Raw genomic sequence first — 13,868 nt, forward strand, 5'->3', positions numbered from 1 at the left:
TTGTAAAGGACGATGTGGACTCATATGTGAAACTTAACTCTCCCTCTCAAGAAGACAAATATGTTTATACGGTTGATATTTCTCCTGTTCTCAAAAGTCTTTTAGTCACTTCTCCACAATTCCACATTGCCCTAGCTTCTCCCTGCCTTTTCTCTTTCCCCTCCTTTCTCATTTCTTCCTTTCTCCTCACTCATTTTCCTGCCCCTTCCCTCCCTTCTCTCCCTCTTCCTTTGCAGAGCAAAACCAAATTCCTCTTTTATTTCTCCCAGCATTTAGTAATTTTTTCTTGGCCTCGGCTTTTGCTCCTTATGCCTTCAAGGTATCATCTTCTCTCAGTGAATTATCAAAGTGTTTTCTCACACAAAGGCAGTTCCTTTTCTAAGAGTTCCTTCCCTTTTGTCACCCTGTGATGTCCAACCTAAATGTCACCTTCTCCCTTTCTGCCGCCAGCCATACTGACAGACTCTCCTCTACACTTCCCAACCCCCAGTCAATGGCATTTGTGTTTCTGACTTAGCCACTCAAACTTAATTGTCTGGTATGCAAATACCATGGCTACCCTAAAGCTGAAACTTCTTTTAATTACTTTCAGTGCCTACTACCAGGTTTTATTTTTAGTAGGTGTTCAAAAACTACTAGAATAAATCTGACAGTGTACCAAAAGCTAGGACGTAACTAATATATTCACTCAGTGATCACACAGTTAATAGGAACTGCAGTCTGTAACACTTGTCTTCGTATTACCATGAGTGAAGGAAATTACTGGGGTTGAGGTTTCAAAGACAACTGTAGTGCTTTAGTCAGGAAAATATATCAGATGATAGCCAGGGAAAATGCATTATATAAATCCTCACGCTGAGTGAAATGTAATTCAGCCTTGACCAAAAGACATAAATAGCTCAGCCTTGATTATAAATTCATACCCAACCCATAAATGAGAATCTGAAAGGTTTCTTTACAACTTAGGGTCAGTGATGCTGAATAAGCTCTAGATAAAAATTTTCTGGCAGAAAAGCTTTGTCACACCAGGTGTTACCAGCATTTAGGACAGCTTAGCACATCAACTACTTGCTGACTGAGTGGATGAATACAAAAAGAAATGTAAAAGACCTATAGCACTGGTGGCAGAGGTATTGAACACTGCCTGTTGCCCTGCCCTTACCTTCCTCCATGGCCATGTGTCCATTACAGGAGAAAGAGACCGGAATTCTAATCTCTCAACTCTATCCTAAACCCCTAAATATATGACCTTCAGCAATTAATTTTTCTAGGCTTGGTTTTATCATCTGTAAAATGAAAGCCTTGGGTTAAATGACCTCTAAGGTAGGTCTGAATTGCTTATATGAATATATAGTAGTTGTTTTTAGACAATACAGATACGTGGAAATAAACACTCAAACATTGTAAGAGCATGTATGTAAAAATCTTCCCTGTGCCCCATTTCCAGGTCTTTTTCCTCAGAAGTCCTTTTGAACGAATTCTGCTTTATTATTCTAAATCATATGCTTATGCCTCTATTTCCTAATTTATTTACTCTAAATAATACCATTTATCTTTGTACTCTTCAAGACAAAGAACTTACTACCTTCTCCTATATTTTAATTATAGGTATGAATATTTTAATGATTTATATCCATTTCCCTTGTTACTTTAATAGACTTAAAGCACTGTTTTTTTTTTCAAAGCACTATTTCTTAATCCATCAATTTCAAGTAGTATCCTGACTCCCCACTAAGTAAATTAGTGTTCCCTTTGCTTTCCTTCACTTCTCCTCCCCCTGAATTTCCCACCTCCTGTCATTTAATTACTTTTTTTCCCACCAAAATCATTACTTTTATATTGTCCAAAGTTATAATGTTTAAATTCTCTCTTGTAACTATGGTGGTCTTTAATGCTTTTTCTATAGGTTAATTCTGAAAACTAGAAGTCAATAAGGTATAATTATGTGAATATTTCTTACTGCAAAACGAGGTAGTGTGCTTGGATGTGCAGAGGAAGATGCAGTCCTATGTCACCAACCTGGGCCACTTGAAGAGGAATGCTCCAAGCATCAGAGTCACAGTGATTCTTTTATTACACTCCATATGTTGCTTGAAATCATTTGACATTGTAGCTTGCTTCACATTATGAATAGCTTTCATTTCTAAATACCCTCAAACTTGAAATCTAGCTTGGTAGTTCTCAAACTTGGCTGGAGCGTGGCCTGAGTATCTGGGTTTTTAAATTGTGGTTATTCCAATGAGTAGCCAAAGTCGAGGATCCTGACCACTAACATCAGTCGCGTCTGTGGAGTCAAAGGTAATGAAATATATTGAGCCCTTTGAAAGCAAGAGCAAAAAGTAAAACTTGATACAAACTGAAGGTTTGTAGAACATTTTATTTCTTTTTTGGTTGCAGCTGTCTCCTTCATAACCTACCACTGCTAGGACTGTAAGACACAATTCTCTGCACTCAGCTTATGAGGTGTTTCATTTGGTTATGTGGATGGACAGTTGATACTGTTTTAAAGTTTATTCTTTTCTTAGATGGATACTGTGGGCCATGGGGAGCTGGAAGTGTTGTAAGGAAATCACTGTGTGAAATTTCATCAGATCCTTGATATTCAGACTTAGGTTTCAATAACTGATTTTTTTCCTTGTGTCTAAGAACTTAACATGCATTGTGTTTCCAGTAGTTCCAACCTAATTTTGTCTAATTTCCAGGGTCAGTCGAAAGGTTGTTGTTTCCTTTCTGCCCTCCTACCAAGACACCTAGAAGCGCCAGAGCCTGGCTGGTCGGCCTCAGATTCTAGTAGGTATAGCAGGCTGTGAAGAGCGACTGGGTAGAAGCAGCACCAGAAGAGCCCGTGTGAACATACTGTCCTTTGGCTGCCTGGCAGTTAGCCTAAAAAACAAGTGTGATAGAGGAGACCGAGTTAGAGCAACCCTCTGCTTGACCCTCTTTGCTTCTCATTTGAAATCAGCTTCACCTTCATGTGAGTTTTCTCTGTACAGTGATTTTGCTAAATATTGCTGCTGATACCATTCCTTTCATTCTATAATGTTACTTCCTTTTTTAATCCCAGTTTTCTGAGCATTTCTCAGGCAAGCCTGAGGTTGTGTTACTGAGAAGGTTTCTTTTTAGTACTAACAATATTGCAACAACAGTAATAGAAATTCAAGTTAAGAAACTTCTCACTCATATAGTGATAAGGAAATGGAAATTTCAGTCCCAATTTGGGAACCTTGGAATAGTTGAAATAGTCTGCTAGAAAACTGACCAGACATAAGGTCAAGCATCAAGCAGATGCAGCTAAAGCTTTACTATAGCAAAAAAAAATTTTTTAATACATTTTCTACTTATATTTGTCCATAAGAATATATAATTTTTATGTAGTTGTTATCATAATATCATTTGATACCCTGTGTAAATTCCAACTGAAGGTGAGTTAAGAATTATGAAACCTGTAATAATACTCAAATGCCACTTAGCAGTACCCCGTCTTCAAGTCTCTGTTGCTATTGTCCAATCTCTCCAGGACTTATTTCTACATCTACAGTGATTTTCAAAGTTAGGTTTCATGGACTTAAGCACTTGTTAGAAATGGAAATTCTCTAGCTTGACCCCAGAGCTTCTGAATCAGAAACTCTGTCGCTGGGTCCAGCCACCTGCGTTTTAACACGCCCTTCAGGTGATTCGGATGCATGCTCAAGCTTGAGAACCTCAGCTCTAGATGATAAGCTCAGCATCCCTTCTTCTGTGTGGATGACCCTTTTGAGCCTTACTTTCATAATCCCTCCATCCTATTAGCTATATTGGCTTCCCCCTCATCAGCCACACACCAGCACAGCCATATCCATCATCATCACAAGATAAAGCACTACTGTAAAATCTCACACCTCTCTTATGCCCCGAGATGATTTTTTTAGCTTCTCTGTACCCTTCCTTTCCTTTAGTGCCTCATCATCAAACTTCTGGCTACACCTGATTCCTTGCCCAGTCTCCACTGTCATCAGCAAGCCGAATAAAGCTGTCAATCAAATTTTGGTACTGTTTCATCTCCCTGTTAAACTTGGATTCTTCAACCCTGCTCTTTCCCATTTAGGTTGATATGAATCTTGCTACATGCATACGAGAGCTATTAGGAACGTTCAGGATCTAAGTTAATGTACCACAAACTCTCGTTTCAGCTGCATCTTGCTTGATGCTTGGCCATAACCTCTGGTCAATTTCCTAGCAACTACTTCAACAGCTATTCCAAGTTCCCCACTGTAAAGACTGAAATCTCCATACCCTTATCATTCTCAACAGATGGCCTCACCTGTAATCAGTGATCAACCATTGCATCTCTCCACCTCTACAGACCTGATTCCAAACCCATTCTGTCTCTTCTTTCCTATCTCTCCCTCCTTTCTAAGACCTACTCTGCCACCCATATTTAATATTTAGTCTCATGCAGTACTGTTTCCTCTAAGTCCTTGTCCTCTTCTAATCTTTAATCTCTCCTCTGGCTCCTTCTGCTTTACAGTTAAACGTGACAATCTCTCCTATCTGGCTAAACTCTAAGCTCCCTGAAGGCAGTGGCTGTGTCTGCTTTGTTCACCCCAGTGCTTGGCTCCTAGTAGGTATTCAAAAAGCAATTTTAGTAGCTAAATAAGACCATTTTTTGTCCTCATTGTTCCTGGTAACCTTTCTGTGTCTTTTCCTGACAAGCGTCTTGAATGGGCACCTTTCCTTTACTGACCCTGTTTTGTTGAGGGTCACTGATATGCCCCTCAATGACAGTATCAGCCTTTTCTCTGCCTTAATTTTTAACCTCTTTGTAGCGTATTGTTATTGACCTCTTGAAACTTCATTCATTTGTTCCCAGAATCCTTGGTTCATCTTAATATATTATTGCTGCTTGTCTTGGTGGCTTCTCCTCTTCATCTTCCCAAAATAAAACGTGCCCCAGGTTCATTCCTTGGCCCTCTCATCTTCCCTCTAAAGTGTCTCTGTGGAAACTGTCCTTCAATCTACCATCATCAACTGTACTACCAGTGCAGATAATTCAAAACTCTGCAGCCTTAACCGTCCTACTCAGCTCTAATGCCACATTTGAAAATGCATGGTAGACAACTCTCTGGAGATACCTTCATGGCCTGAAGAAAGCAATGCAAGCAGGCCCCAAGTATCCACTTGATCAAGTAGATAAGAGGTAGTAGCATCTTACCAGGGCCCGCTTCATAAAAGCCTCCTGGGTTGCCTTCTTGTTTGCAGCCTTGCCACTCCAGGCAGCCAGTGCACTGGCCTGCAGGGCCCGTCCATAAGAGAAACTTAGCTTCCAGGGCTTTGGTAGAGGGCAAAGGTTGATAGCATTGAGGTTGAGAGTAGCATCCTCTTCACTCATGCCACCAGACAAAAAGCAGATGCCTGGAAGGAGAGAAGCCATTCCACACCACTAGTCCCAGTATGTACCCTGCTTGAAAAAGCAAGCAAGGAGCCTGAAAGAAATGTAATGTCTCAATCTTTCCTCCAATTGATTTGCATGGGACTAGGTTGGAGAAATTAGTTTGCCTTTGCTGAAGCTAGTTGGACTAAGGAGAGAAGGGTTTTAGTAAATAAGAGGGCAGTGAAATGTTGAGGAAATCAATGGATTGTGTGCATTTGGACAGACTCAGCATAGGTGGTATCATGGAGTTCAAGAGGGAAGTGCTGGCTGCATGTGAGATATCAGAGGTCTGTTTCATGGCTAGAAGCAGACTACTCCTGGACAAATGCAAATGCTTATGGCACTCCTTCAAAGAATAAGGACTAAGACCTCAAGTCAGAGAAGAAAGAAAACCTTACCAGGAACAGCTGCAGGAACAGTACGGTAGAGAGCTGTGACAGTGGCCATTGCCACCTGCTCTGGAGTATACTTCTTGGTGGAGGCATGTCCAGCAGTCACCATGTTGGGCTTCAAGAGGGTGCCCTCCAAGTAAACATGATGGTCATTCAGGGCCTTGTAGACAGCAGCCAGGACCTGAAGGACAAGAGGCCCAAATAGGTGAAACCTAGAGCCAGCCGTAGAGTTACCTGACCTTGACACTTCTACACTGCAGGGACACAGGATGAAGGAATTCCCATACGTTACTTGGCCAAAGCTTCCCAACCAGCCCCTAGGCTCAGTCAGGGTAATGCCTGCAAACCATAGCCATTGAGCACAGCCAAGTTGGCCTGTCCCTGCTGCCCCTCCCCTAACTGCTCACCGCATGGACTACCAGCATGGCTCTGCTTCCTAGAGGCCCTTCACTCCTTCCTTCCCATTACTCCCTTTGGTCAGTCAAACCTGCCTTAATTTAGTTAGTTGGGGACATGTAAACTGGCCTCCATTCTCCATCCCCATAGAAGCTGAGTGATCATAAAAATAAACATTTTAGAGACAGAAGTGCTTTCAGATCTCATTTCAGTCTACCTCATTTTGCAAGTAGAGAAACTGAGGACTCTCTTAATCTCTTACAGATATATTGTGGCTAATTTAAAGTCACATGTGAAAAAATTACTTTCTAATTATATTTTCTCATGGGAGCCTCAGCTTATTTTAAAGTTTCTTAGTTTAAACATAATGGAACTGAGGTCCAAAAAGGTAGTATGACTTGCCCCAGGTCCCACAGCTGGGAACACGGATGCTCAAACCCTAACCTTGGTAATGCAGATCCTGTGCTTTTTCATAAGGAGTGTACCATGTGCCCAAAAAAGTACAAGGTTTGATAATACCTCTTTACCTTCTCAATGCTACACAGTGATTCTAACTGTAGAATACCTCATATATAACAGCTGATATATGTTAAGTAACAACGGTTGTTTAAAACAGATTTTTCAACTGGCATTGGGACCTTTATATTTAAGACTTACCTTCTCAGTAACATACTGGCAGTGTTCCATGTCATGGTCTCCATCAGCAAGTACCTCTGGTTCAACAATGGGTACTAGCCCATTCTAAAAAGGAAAATGGAGTGGACAGAATGAAGCTCTGTTCACTAGGATCCTTTCTTTAAGAAGATATTTAACAGTTGTAATTGGTACAAGGTTGAAGCTCTTATGGAGATATACATATAGGTGACTTAAAGGCAATGAAATTTAATGGGATGTCTAGTAAGCATTTGTGGCTTAGCCAAAAAAGAACAGTGAGGGAAAAAAAGTTTTCCTGGAAATGGGGTAAAATAAATTCAATTTATTTTCTTAATTTCTATATCTTATTCTAGAGACTAATCTAGCTAAATCAGAACCTAGCTGTCACCCTTTTAGGGCCGTCAAGCTTAAATCACCAATAAAGATGCCTCTTGTATGAATTAACTAAGGAATTCAAGCAGAGTTTACAATTCTGACTGGGAAGCTCCAGGTACCCAGAACTCAGGTAACCTCAGCATAGCACCTGCACAAGCAAATCAGACTTAACCTGGATCCCAGAGACACTTCAACATATGTTGGAAACTTTAGCATCAAGCTACCATCCTCCAAGAAATTATATGAATTGGAACCAGATCAAAGCTGTCACCCTTGAGCTGGGGACTTAAGAGGATCATGTCCTTGGACATGGTGGAGCATAGACAAGCAGATGCCCTGCCCTCAAGAGCCTATGCTTTTAAGACTCAGTTTACAGTGCTTTGGTAGAGGGCTACACTTGATGGCATTTGCCTTTTGGACTCATAGTTGACTTGTGGAACCAAATCTTACCCTACTACACCTAGTAAAAGCAGTGAAAAATGCCATCAGGATATACTGGTGAGAGAAAAGGAGGGGGATCACGTGTGGTTACAGTAAAATTAGAAAGACGGGCTTTGAAGAAAGCTTTCGCTTCCTGTACTTTAGCCCAAAGGGAAGGAAAAGCACCTGCTGACAGATGCTGGCATAGCGGGCCAGGGTGTTGGCATTTTCCTGGATAGCAAGGTGGGATGGACACTGGTTGTCAATCTTCAGCACAGCACGCCACTTCCCAAAGTTAGCACCATCTTTCTTATACTGAGCACAGCGTTCAGAAAGGCCATCAAGCCCTGCAAGTCACGAGAGAGAAAGGCTTCTCTGCACCCCTGACCCCTGGGGCTGCTGATAAAGTGAAGTTCACCCTTGGCTTAGCTTTCAGTCACACAGCTTGAGGACCCAAGACATCCAGGCAAAGAAATATTACATCCAGCAAAGAAATAAACATCCCAGTACTGAGCCAAAAGACCTGGGTTAATAAATACGGTTTTGACATATAATACATATTGGATAAGAAGAATAAAGGGAACTAATATTTATTTAGTACTTACTTTGCTCCAAGGCATGATTCTAGGCATTCTGCACACCTTATCTCATTTAATAATCATAACAAACCTAAGAGCTGTTATACTGTTATGACCTAATAGTCATATTACACAACCTTCACAGTTGTATATTCATTTTGCAGATTTGGAAACTGAGGCTCTGAGAGGTAAAGTAACTTCACCAAGTTTGACAGAGCTGGGATTCAAATTCTGCTTAGATAATCCAATGCTATGGTTCATACTTGTCTACTTGGGCAGTGATGTACCTTGCAAAATTATCTAAGCAGCAAGTGATGGAAGCAGCATTCAAACCCAAGTGTGTCTGATCCCACAGCTTGGACTCTTTCCTCTCTACTGATGCTAGATTTTTCTAAAATAATATTCCCAAGTATAAAATATCTTCTCTGTGCAAGACACTGTGATGAGCACTCTATGTGCATTGTCTAATTTAATCCCCACAACTATTCTGCAAAGTAGATATTGTTATCCCATTTTAACTGAGACTCAGAACATTTAAGTGACTAGCCTGAGGGCACACAGTTACTAAATAGAGGAGCTGGGGCTGAAGAACAGGTGTGTGGCTCTAAAACCAGTGTGATAATTCATATTTTGTTTTCCCTCAATCACTTCTTTGCTTCCTTCATTTCTGGCATATACTGGCATGATTCATATCAGTGGGCAATGTCCTTACCTTGAATGGTGGTTTCCTTGTTTGTTCCTGCAAGGGGAGCACCTCCTTGGTCTAACTGTGAATATAAATAATTAACAAGTTATTAGCAGGTGTCAGGTATCTCAGTAAAACACAAGCAGAGCCCCTGGTGCTAGATATTAGTTCTCATCTTTCACAAACCAAGAAGTTGAATTAGGAAGGTATTGTATATTAGGCATTGAGGGGACACAACTCAGTCCATAGCAGAAGGGAAGTTACCTGGAAAGAACAATGTAAGACTGTCAACCCTAAGAGGAGGGAAAGTATAGAAAGCACAGGGCTGGAGCTTGGAAAGTAAGAAGTAATCTCATAGTACCTGGGATGCAGAGGTGCCATGTAAGAGCCACTTCCTTTAAATTATTCATTCATTTATTCAAGAGACATTTATTGAGCACTGCACATGCCAAGCCCTATGCTATTACAGGAGATAAGAAGAATAAGGATGCAGCATCTACTCTCAGCATAACAGAGGCTAAGGTCATGAGCCCAAGAGGTAGACAGTCTGGGCCTGAACTGGCTCCAATTTTGCCTTGCTGTGGGCAAATTATACTAGTTGTAATTCTGTTTTCTATCCTCATCTCTAAAAGAGGGATAATAACTGAGTTTACCTCCAGAGGTTGTGAGGAGTAAATGAGTGCTTGGAGTTGTAAGCACTTGACAAATACTAATGATCACTCGAGAAGTTCACGTAGTTTTGGAAGACCCAGTTACAATAGAACAGTAAGTGTTTTAACAATAACAGCTATCATGAACTAAATAATAAGGGTGTGACAGGAACTGTTTTACAAACTCATTTCATCCTTATAAGAACCTGATGAGGAAGGTACTATTATTCCCATTTTAGAAATGAAAAAAATTGAGACACAAAGAGATTAAGTGCCTCGTAGAAAAATGGTTGAAGGAAGAGGGTACTGGAAAGGTCTAGAAGAGGATCTGGTGTTCAGTGGGAAGGTGATGATGGAAAGGAGAAGAGCAATTAGATGATGAGAGTGGTCCTCGTGTTGGCCGTGACTCAGCCACTGTGTTGGGAGTGGGCCTGTGGTGAGGTGGGAGCAAGATGTATTCACCTTGATTCCCACCACGATCCCTTTTTCCTTGAGGATGTCTCTGAACAGCCTTCCCTGGCTGTCCTTCTGGTAGAGGGTCTCATGGAAAAGGATCACGCCCCCAATGCTCTGGCTGATGGAATCATCCACGGTGAAGAGGATTTCGCGGAACTGCCGGCGGTTCTCTTCAGTGTTCTCCACCTTGATCCTCTGCAGGCGGCTCCCCATGGTGCCTATGTGGGCGGGTAAAGGCAGCAAAAGGAGCAAGCCAGGGCTCCCCTGCCGCCTTCCTCCATGCCAGCCAGTGACCCTCACCAGGATGGACAGCAACACTCTCTTTTTTATTCAGATCATCAGAGCTCCTGCCTCGTTTTCTGTCTCCCCAGGGAAAGACTGTTGTTGCTGTCAGGATGCTGATGAGGAAGTGCATGGTCTGGTCGTGTCAGGGTCAGGGTGGAAGCCACCATAGGGTCCAAGTGGGGCTGCACAGCCCTCAGGCCTCTCTGGTCCAGCCCTGATCTGACTGGATATACAGACAGTGGAAGGAGGGGTAGGGCAGGCTCTTGACCTCTCTGGCTTCTATAATTTTATGGTGGGCCATGCAGGCCACCGCAGCTCTCCCGTGTGCCATCCTGAGCTGCTCTCAGTCACAAGCGCTGCCCTGTTCCTGATGTGGACGTTTCCCTGCTCTCAGTGCCCTTGCTTGGCTGACTTTACACTGACTTGTCATTAGCGGCAGAGGTCTCATCCTGCTTACTGAGTTCCTGGCCTTGCTACAGCTTGGATTCAAATGATCCCTGGCAAGGGGGTCTTAAAATGGAGGGCTTGAGCCTGTTTGCTTGGTGTTCAGAAATGTGCCTTCTGGAATGACAAGACTCAAAAGGGAGTGAGTCTTCCGCTCCCACTCCTGTGTATATAAACCTTTACTTCCTCTGAGAGGAAAGAGAATATGATTATCAAGTTGCCTTTGCTAAGTGTAGAATCAAGAGTATGGTTGTTGTGTGATGTTTCTTGCACTCACCTACAGACTCATCTGCAGCCAGGATCCCCTTCCCACCGGCAACAATGCACTGGGCAATCTCTGAGAGCTCCTTCTTCTGTTCTGAAGTGAGGGCTGGAAATTGGCAGGCCATGGTGACAGGCCTGGAAAAGAGTGCAGGAGAGTTAGCTGTGAACAGAACTGTGGGTCGCTCAAATGGACTAATGACCAAGACAGCAGGTGTGCAGAAGAGCTCCACAGGCCCCTCTGACATTTCTGGTCCATTTCCACAACTGGCTAAATAAATGAGGTCTGTTCTGTTTTGGGTTTTTCCCCCTTAAGCCTAACTAGCTGCGATTAGCCATAATGGATGAAGGTGGGATGACAAATTTCATGGTGATCCTGAAAAGAATGCCTTTCAGGAAACTTTTGGGATCACTGATCCTGAGACCGAACCAGCTAATAAGCATCCACTTAAATCTGACAAATAGAGGGCATGGCAGTAATTGACTATCTCTTTATTCTATGGATTCCTGGTACCATCAGGGGTTGGATGGCTTGAGGCCAGGACAGTGAGGCTTTCAGCCTCTGCGACCATTCCTCACTTTGCTCTGTTAGCCTGTAGTCCCCACAGAGTATTCTCTAGGCAGCAAGCTTGAGAGGAGAAACCACTATTTGCCCTTGAATTTAACCTCCCTTCAACTTTGAGACATAGAGGGTGGGGTGTGTCTCCTTTTTCTTATATTCAACCACCTATGAGACCGTTTGGGGCAGATGCAGAGGATTTTCCCTAAGCATTTCTGGGCTGGAGATTCCCATTAGCTCTAAGGATGCCGACGTCATATGTTGATTCCTGCTCCAGTAATTCGCAGCTTCACTGCTTTAGCAAGGAGAGACTGGCTCAAAGATCCCCTATCCAAGCAAGTTCTTAGCAGTGGTCATTTGAAGGGGATCATTGCTCGTGTTCGGCCGCCACTTTGGGCTAGTCTTGAAGATGCAAGCTCACAGGACTCTTATCTTGGATGTAGAAAGAATGGTTTTGCATAGGTTGGATTATCAAAGAATAAAAATGGTAGTAAAGATTATCTTGAGCGATTTCCTATCCAACCCTGTGGCCTCCTCCTTTCCCCAGTCTCCTCTCCCCTCATACACTCATACACAGGGTAGATGCCCTGTGTCTGCTTTCTACTTTCTGGAAGCCAAGGGACACCTCAGTTCTCTTTTGATCCATTCGACAATGAGGTAACCAGGACAGGTATTATCTTCATTAATTAATGAACAAGCTAAGACTCCGAGAAGTTAACTGACTTGTCCAAGGTCCCAGCTAGGATGAGGCAGAGTCCCCCACCCAGTTCTCCTTCTCATGGCAAATTGATTTCTTCACATTTTCTGTATCCCTTCAAGGTAGGCTCTCAGAACTCTGTCCCTTGATATGAGAAGTCAATGGCTACTGAACTAATTCCTGAGACGGTATAACTAATGGCACTCTTACTGTGGCTACTCTCACTTCAATACTTAACCCCAAGGAATGGAACCACGATGCTGTCATTGGGGTACCAGGACAGGTTAGTGGGCAATGATTTCTAAAGATGATTTTCCAAGGCCCTTCACATCCCAGCCAACTGAAGATAGTATTTCTTCTGTTTATATATTAATTCCTAAATTGTAGTCAGGGACTGTTAGCTTTGGACCTGGCTACCAGATCTTATAAAAGCCAACCTGAGGTTGGTAACCTTCAGGCCAAAGTACAAATTTTCTCTCGGTTTAGATATCTGCACAAAGGAATTGACAACTACCAAAAAAGTAATGATGTTTCCTTAATGAAATAAAAGGAAAACATAGCCCAATAATAGCAAATGATCATTTATTGCCAAGCACTCTGCTAATCGCTTTACATGCACTATAAAATTTATTCCTCACAATAATGTCAAAAGGTAGTCAGACTTCCCCCTTCTCCCACCCTCTGCCATATAATAGATAAGGAAAGAATATAAGACAGTTTAATTATTTGTCCAAGGACAAATAGCTGATAAGGCACAAAGCTGGGATAAAGGGCAGTATTAGTACTCCCTCTTTCAAGTAAAGAGTGAGACTGATGAAAGTAATTGGCCTTTGGATGACTCTAATGTCCTTGATGACACCCCCAGAGTACCCAAAATCATTGGGCTGTGGATCATTATCCTCACATCACATTACCAATTCATAAATATCTGACACGTTCACATGGAAGTAGATCAGACAGACCTGGGCTCAAGGACCAGCTCTGCCTCCTCTTCACCGGGACCATGGGCAAGGTGGTAACTTCTCTGAGTCTTAGCTTACTATGGATTAAATGGCTATAATATCTGCTCTGGTTGTCTCACTGCCAAATGGATCACGTGTAATCTGTGAGCACCCTGCTCATTGTAGTTGCTCAGAATATATTTGTTGAATCACATGATAAACATGAAGATGCTTTATAATGCATTATGAAAATGTCAGGTATCAGTATTTCTCTCTTTTTTAATTTAAAAAAGTAATTGCCTAAGGGACTTCCATATTTCTGTTTACTACCAAGCTATTTTCTTCAGTCTGAGTGTGCTGACTCAACCAGAAAAGAAAAACAGAGAAAAGGTCAAATTGAACAAATACTGTTTATGAGAAGTTAAACTTCTACAGAGGGATTAAAGTTCTGTACCACATCAGCACAAATGTTGCTTTCCTGTTAATCATAAAACAGGGTCACAGGCCACTGTTCACCACTGGAAGAGAGGAGGCCAGCTGGAAGTGGGCAATCATAGAGAATGATTTCTGTGCCCCTAAGCCTCTGCTTACTGAGGTCTCAAGCCAACTTTTTAAAAAGTGTGACAGGAAGTTGTTCACATTATATGATTAAGTAAAAAAATAAA

At 42.2% G+C, this 13,868-nt stretch overlaps 1 protein-coding gene across 1 annotated transcript; it reads right to left on the reverse strand.

The window, feature by feature from the left end:
- Positions 1-2,267: 2,267 nt before the first annotated feature.
- On the reverse strand, positions 2,268-11,254 carry ALDOB (aldolase, fructose-bisphosphate B). Its single transcript, XM_022600245.2, has 8 exons — positions 11,023-11,254; positions 10,023-10,234; positions 8,938-8,992; positions 7,834-7,994; positions 6,856-6,939; positions 5,809-5,983; positions 5,192-5,391; positions 2,268-2,883 (listed from the first exon to the last, which is right to left on the reverse strand). Exons 1-8 carry the CDS (start codon positions 11,252-11,254, stop codon positions 2,788-2,790), a joined length of 1,215 nt encoding a protein of 404 aa, XP_022455953.2. The 3' UTR covers positions 2,268-2,787.
- Between the last annotated feature and the right edge of the window lie 2,614 nt (positions 11,255-13,868).

Source organism: Delphinapterus leucas, chromosome 6 (genome assembly GCF_059928025.1).
Source record: "Delphinapterus leucas isolate spDelLeu-1000000601 "Yukka" chromosome 6, BTC_Dleu_Yukka2, whole genome shotgun sequence".
NCBI lineage: Eukaryota > Metazoa > Chordata > Mammalia > Artiodactyla > Monodontidae > Delphinapterus > Delphinapterus leucas.

Coding starts and splice junctions, on each gene's coding strand:
- ALDOB (XM_022600245.2), bottom strand. CDS start 11,254: ATGTCAGAGGGGCCTGTGGAGCTCTTCTGCACACCTGCTGTCTTGGTC. Junction 8,993..10,022: donor GGATCGTGGTGGGAATCAAG/GTGAATACATCT, acceptor TTATATTCACAG/TTAGACCAAGGAGGTGCTCC. Junction 5,392..5,808: donor TGTTCCTGCAGCTGTTCCTG/GTAAGGTTTTCT, acceptor CTCTCCTTCCAG/GCATCTGCTTTTTGTCTGGT.